Here is a 7,211-nt window from a genome sequence, read left to right as displayed (position 1 = left end):
AAGGCAAATATATGATCTTCAACATATTTTATGCTCAGACAAAAAATCAGAGTCCAAAAAGATAGATTTCACAACCTTGCCTAGACACAATGTGTTGTGATAAAACCGATAGGCCATATATGTCTGGTATCTGCATTGCACATTTGCCAGAGGAATGCTCTTTGAAGTACAAGGCTTGAAGGTGTAAACTATTTTTGAGGGATGGTAAACTATTTGAAACTCTTCATACTAATTATTAATTACATTAAGTAGTTACTGCATAACTTCTGATATTATGCAAGTGCAGTATGCATAGATAAGAGTAGCCCAACTCAATTATATCAAATCTTATCTCAATGTTATCTCAAATTGGCTACCCTTTTGTGTGTATTCATGTGGCATTCAAGAATCAGATACCCTGACCAGTAATCCAACTTCAATATGTTGTTACAACACTAATGACATATTACAAGTCACAACTTAAACTTAAAAGTGATTGTTCCATTTCAAACCGATGAAAAGCTAGCAGGCCTGCAATTGCAACAACTAAGCACCAAAGGATGGTACTCCATAATGCAGGCAATGAATTTGCACCTTTTCTGACACCACTGCATAATGCTTCAATTACAAAATAAAAAAATAGAGTAAGGAGTAGGCACTAAACAGTCCTACAAACTATTCAGAATAAATGTATTGAATAGTACATTCCTTAAACTCATTTCAAGAAGTTAGAACTAGACTTAAAGGTTCCCCGTTGGTGTATAGCCCACATTCTTGGGATTGAAAACCCTATAGCTCACAAACACAGAAACACAAAGTGCTGCTACTGATAATATAAGAGAAAAAGCACTAGCAATATTCCATGAGCTGCTTGATCCTGTGTTCACTGACTTGTCACTCAAATAAGCATCCGAAGATACATCGATGGGGACCCAATCACAGTTAACAGAGTAGTGCCCAGAACCATGCCATGGTTGACCATCAACTGGATACCAGAATGCAATAGCCATCTTGGTTGATCCACCAATTGTGAATTGTACATCCTGCAATGTATTATTTTGTACCATTTTACATGTTATCACATAAATGAAACTCAGGAATATTACTACACAGGTAAGACAACAGTATGTTATTACATTTTCACTCATTTTACTTGTTACCACAAATGAAATTCAAGAGTGTCACTAGACATAAATGAAGTTCAGGAATATTATTTTCTATCATTTTATTTGTTTTAAATAAGATTCAGGAATGTTACTACACGTAGTTAAACCTGCCTATGTGTTGTTTGATGCTATAAATAGTCGGTTCTAAGCCCGGATAAAAGGTGCATAGTTGTGTTAGGTAAAACTTTGTTGAATCTCTATGATATGGATCAACATGTAATAATGTTAATGCTAGGTGGTTGCCCAGGAAAAAAGCATTGTCCCTCGAGTTGGGTAAAAAAGTTAGTTCACCGTTTTAGGATATGAAACTGAACATGGAATATAGGCACTCTTAAGGGTAAATTAATGGAAATAGTTAATACAATATGATACTCTTTTAAGGTACTTCAAAGCTAAAAACTGTGTCTGATTATAGGAAGAAATTTAAGGCAAAACACAAAATATTCACAAGATGTCAAACAAGAGTCGTATGACTCTGAAGACTTCATTCAATCACATCCATCAGATTGGAGAAGAATTTATAAAATCTGGACAGATCAATGTACACTTAGCCAACAAATCTTCTGAATACAGCATCTATAATAGTTTCTGAGTTCTAACCTGCTGAAGATGATCCATGGTCCTCAAAGGCCTGGAGAATTCAAAAAAATATGTGCCCTGTTTTCCATTTTCTGCATATGGACTCTCATCCGCTACAAAACCTGTTATAGAAAAGAATGCAAATTTAATAACTTATAACAAAAATATGCAAAATAACTAAATGATAGGGTAAAACAGTAGAGAGAGATCAAATATTGGCAGATATTCATACATGAGGTTACAACAGAATCCAAAATATGCTTTAACATAAAAAATATTTATTGTATGTCAAGAAAGAAGCCATAAGAAACAAAGCTGGCTATCCTTCTTCAAAAAGTTCTATGGATCACTGAACTTTTGAAACTCAGTTGGAGATTACTCATCTTAGATGGCACCAATCACATAATACTGAAAGCAACTGCCATTTGCATGTCTAACTTTTTGTAAAAGGAAAATTGCTGTTGACATATATCACAAGAAAAATCATATATGGCATGCAGTGTGTGATACACATGCTCGAGTATGGGGTTTGAGCTTGGGGAAAATGCACTGCAGGGGAAACGTCGGTAATAAGATTAGTCTCACACATAAAGGGTGTGAGGATACCCGGGTAAAGACCCACAAATATAAGGTGCTATACTTTAACCACTACTCAGAAAATATTGTTTAAGGATTTCGGTCACTATCACCAAAATTTCAGCCTGAACTCAGCTTGCAAATATAGTTTACTGATAAAACATAATTTGTTTTTTATCTGTAAAAGGATAAGTCACCTGACTGAACTGTAAAGCTGCTATGCCACCAAGCACCCTTCCAGTCATTCTGGGCACTAGAATCATTAGCTGACAACAAGAGGAAAAACAAAAGGACATTTAATATCAAAACCTTAGAATAAGAATTACATAACTAGAAAGATTAACAGCAAATAGAGGGGTCGAGGACAAGATTAGATATAAACCACAATGTTCCAATTCAAAATTCGGGTTTCAAACTCTTAAAAAGAAATATGTTACCACCCTACTTCATAACATGTAAAGTCATGGGGTATTTGTAGCACCTCAAATCATAAGTTCATAACCATTAATGAACTAACAGGTTGTCCAACAATTCTCTGAACAAAATCTACCAATAATTTCCAACATAAATAATGATTCTTAGAGATTTACTCAATGGAAAATGTTATGTAGGAAAAAGGAAATGGTATTATCTGGTTTGGCATTCTGAGGCTATATTTTATGCAGCACGAGCAGTTTATACACACGGACAAAGTATCATCATTTACTGGTGATTATGAAAACCCAATTGAGCCAAAATAAATGAATTGATTGAGACAGCAGCTACAAATAAATTAGGTGCTGCATGGTATTATTGTATTGAAAGCCATCAATTGTAGTGCCAAACTTGAGTCATGTCACTTTTAAACTTTATTATCAGTTTATCACCTTTGCCTGAGTTAGGCACTTCAAAGTTGTCTGTGTAACCTTAGCATAGAAAATACCTAAACTCCCCATCTTGTCCTCTCCTATACAAATGCCTTAATTGATTCGAATGCATCTCTTTATTCCAATGTGGATAAGCCATCTTAGAAGCAATCTAAGAAATCATATACATGTTTGCAGCTAATTATTGATTATTTTGGCATCCACTTTTCTCTTGTAAAATGGCATAATTTTTAAATTGGAATGCATGTGACATCATTTATTTTACAAACACTGATGAGAAAAAGAGTATTAGTATGCAAAGTTAGAATAAATTAATATCAAATAGGAACCTAATATGTCATGGATAAGCTAAAGAAATAAGATGGTGGACTTCCTAGTGCATGGTTCAAAACAAAATTTCATTTTTTATACGGCTGAAGTGTGTGAATGATGATATTCATAGGTAAGCAAATAAAACAAATGTTGGAAAGGAAAAGGACGAGCAATATGATGATTGAAAGTTTACAAAGAAGAATAAGACATGTTTCACATAACATAAGTAATTGAATTTCAGTACATATCACATATCAGGGAGGAAATGGTTAGTGAACAAGAGTGAAGTCAGTGGTCATGCAAGCAATTGTCATGGATAATTTCTATATACGATTGTGTCCATAATGTAACTACAAAGCAGTAGTGGAAACTATATTTCATGGATGTATTACGCTGATGCCTTTGAGCCCTATGATACTTTCTCATAGTATTTTAATCCCGTCCCTTCAGCACTTTTAATCATATAAACATATAATTCCCATTAAGGGCATTGCATATGCACATACCTGAACCTGAAGGACCAATTCCATCAAGGTATCTACAGTGTGGATTCCAAGCATAAACATCAACCAAGTGGCCAAACCTGCACCACCAAAAAACGCAGGAAATAGAATGAACACATATAATGAAACTAGAGCCCTATTATAATCGAACGTGTCTGAAAAAGTCAACCAATGCAATGAGTGATAGTCGAGCAACTTTTCTGATCTTTACCTGTCGCCGCCATTTCCATCCCTATTATCTAGGAGATTCCCACCATAAAGCCGTCCTGGAATAGCATTCCCAATAGAAAAGTGCATAATGTCAACTTCATGGCCTTTGCAGGTCTTGTCTGTGCATGAGGTTGAATGTTCCTCACAGCCACCCATCTTGAAACAAATCACACAGCTTACATCATTTCATGTTTCATAATGATCTTGTCTTTTATAAGGTTAGGATTAGATACAAAGCAACTAAGTGCATATCTTCAAGAAAAATTTATTAACAAGAACACGATTCAGTGCACCGAAACCAACTTACGTTATGATAGGTGGCACTATCCCCAATTTGAAACATGAGAGCAACAGATGGACATTTGTTGCCTTCACTGCATTGCAAAAAATACACCAAATAAACAAAAGCTTGTCATAAACTAATATGAATAGGATGTCTTCACTTTTTTCAATCATTTTGGACCAAATATAATAAGCATTATATAAAACAAGAACAGTAACAACCAAATCTTCCCTCTAATGTAGGGTCTGGTACATGGATCGTACAGGGCTAAAATATCCTACTATAAATCTAGTTTATAGACAAACAATTTAAATCTAACTTTTTTAATGATTTCGCCTACAGTTATATCTAAGGTAAGATTTTACCAACTTGTCTAACGTGTCAACTCATCTAACGCAATAGTTTGATCTCTACTACATGGAACTTTTTATCTGTTGGAGTTTTACCATCCAATATTTAATCTCATAATAACATCATAGATCTAATAGTTGTGCAGTAAAGTTTTTTCCTACAACTCAGATTGATACTTTTCTATCATTAATAGACTTAAAGCATTCCTCTGTTCATTCATCTCGCTTGAATCTTAAGGTTTATGTATCTGTATTTCCTTGTCATTTTGTATGATCGACCTAGGATACTTAAATCATGCAACTCATTATGGTATGATATCCAAATTTCACCTCTAAGTCAGAATTTGTGTGTCCCCTGCTAAACATACATCCCATGTCTTACTTCTACTTAAATAAAAGTTGCATGCTTCCGAAACACGTTTCCAAATCCCTAACTTTCCATTTATTTCCTCTATTGGCTTTCCAACTATGACTATTTTGTTAGACTTCATCTTCAAATTAATCGACATTAAGTGAACTGAAACAACATATATATAAACTGGAATCCAAAAATGGGGCACACTATGTGAAACTTCCATCACAAGGATAGGACCTTCAGAAACAATGGAAATCCGGGAATGACGAATATGTCCTATAGATTTTGGTACCATGTTAGGTTTCATACTTTCATCTTAAAACCAATTGCATCAAGTAGAGCAGTCCAACAAGTATGTAAACCACACTCTACGAATTGAGGCGAACAAAGCACATCCAAAACCACAATAAAAAGATAAAATCTCAAAATTAACCCTCCCTATAGTCTTATCTTATAGTGAATAAAAACAAGTTAGCTGACTAATAAAAAGAAACCGAATAGATTATGCTTAGTACCCTTTAGAGTAAGCATAATCACCATCCACTTGCAGAAGAAAGAAAACATCATGGCCATCATGCACACTCTGCAACAACAACAAATCCATAACGAAATTAAACCTTTCATCAATAAAACACCAATCAAATTCGATAACAACGATAAATGTAAAATAATGCATACCTTGATGATCATTTTTCCACCTTTGAATTCATTTTCAGCATGTGGGTCAAGAGCAGGTAGAAGAGAAAATTGGGACCCATCAATGTCCTTCCAATCATCAGCGTGGCCATCAAGTGTAATAACTCCTGGTTTGAAATCGGAGTAAACACGGATCTCTGACTCGGACTCGCATCTCCACTCACCTGATTCCTGGTGAGACTCAACTCCTCCCAATATAAACGAAGCCAATAATAACGATAATACAAATGGGTAGTGAAACATTAGTATCATAATTTTATGTGTTACGACTTACGAGGTTTTTGTTTGTCAGGGACAAATAAGTGAATCGAAAAAATGGATTAGGTAAAATCTTGGTAATGAATCCAATTAATAGTGTATGAGTGTATCTATTTGAGGTTTTGTTTGACCAGCAACCTAGGACTTCGTTGGTGGATTACCTAGATTCTTCTGTTGTAAGTAGTACACGCTAGAAGTACAACATAGAAGTACAAGTTGGATCTAGTCTTCCTTAGGTAGCTAGGTGAGGATTCGTGGTATAGATCCACTCATCTCTTTCTTTTTTTAATCTTTTTCTTATCTCATATATGCTCATCAATTTTATATGAATTTAATTCAATGTTTTTAATATATAGGTTTATGATTTATTTATTATTTATTAAGGATTGAAAATATATCCATCTCTTCAAAAAATTGCGGAGGATCGGAACTCTAAGCATACCCACACTTCAATACTGCACATATTGAATTTACCACTCGAGTTGGTTTTCATTTTTTTCCTTGTATCGCTTGTTTTAAAATGTTATTTTGATAAGGACTGAGTTTGTGAACTAACAAACCTATGAATTATTATTAATTCGAAGGATCCAAACAAGGAATAGGGAATTCAAGAAGAAGAAGATGAACTCCGAGATTCTCTTATTACTGGAAGAAATTGAGTTACAAGAATGAAGAAGAAAGAATTGAGAGAATGTTGCCAAAAATGTTAACTAACTCAACAGAATGCCCAATCACAACTTTATAGTTTCAGCTTTTACAAAAATAGGACATCTGGCAGTTTAACAGAATTAACTAACTAACTAAATGTTTATTCCTTATCATTGCCCTACTCTTCAAAAAATCCTTGTCCCTAAGGATTCTTCAAGGATAGAAAGAAGGAAACTTTTTTATGATGTCATAGTAGAATTCGCATGTGGCATCCTCTGCTGGTTGGTGCTTCCACTTGATCAACACTTTAGTGACAGCTTGGCCTTTTCTTTTGATTGTGGCCCTGTCTAAGATGGCCTCAGGTTCATGAACAACAGTGACTTCAGTGTCTTGTAGGGGAAGTTGAGTAGAGACAATTGCTTCTCCTACA

General features: G+C 34.7%; 1 protein-coding gene across 1 annotated transcript; it reads right to left on the bottom strand.

The window, feature by feature from the left end:
* LOC109346272 lies at nt 561-6,385 on the bottom strand. The gene is made up of 8 exons (XM_019585743.1): nt 5,858-6,385; nt 5,695-5,762; nt 4,499-4,565; nt 4,193-4,347; nt 3,985-4,061; nt 2,498-2,566; nt 1,746-1,846; nt 561-1,022 (listed from the first exon to the last, which is right to left on the bottom strand). Exons 1-8 carry the CDS (start codon nt 6,125-6,127, stop codon nt 720-722), a joined length of 1,110 nt encoding a protein of 369 aa, XP_019441288.1. The 5' UTR covers nt 6,128-6,385; the 3' UTR covers nt 561-719.

This window comes from Lupinus angustifolius, chromosome LG04 (assembly GCF_001865875.1).
Source record: "Lupinus angustifolius cultivar Tanjil chromosome LG04, LupAngTanjil_v1.0, whole genome shotgun sequence".
NCBI classification, from domain to species: Eukaryota; Viridiplantae; Streptophyta; class Magnoliopsida; order Fabales; family Fabaceae; genus Lupinus; species Lupinus angustifolius.
The sequence above is the reverse complement of the archived record's forward strand: the minus strand, read 5'-3'. Positions and strand labels throughout refer to the sequence as shown.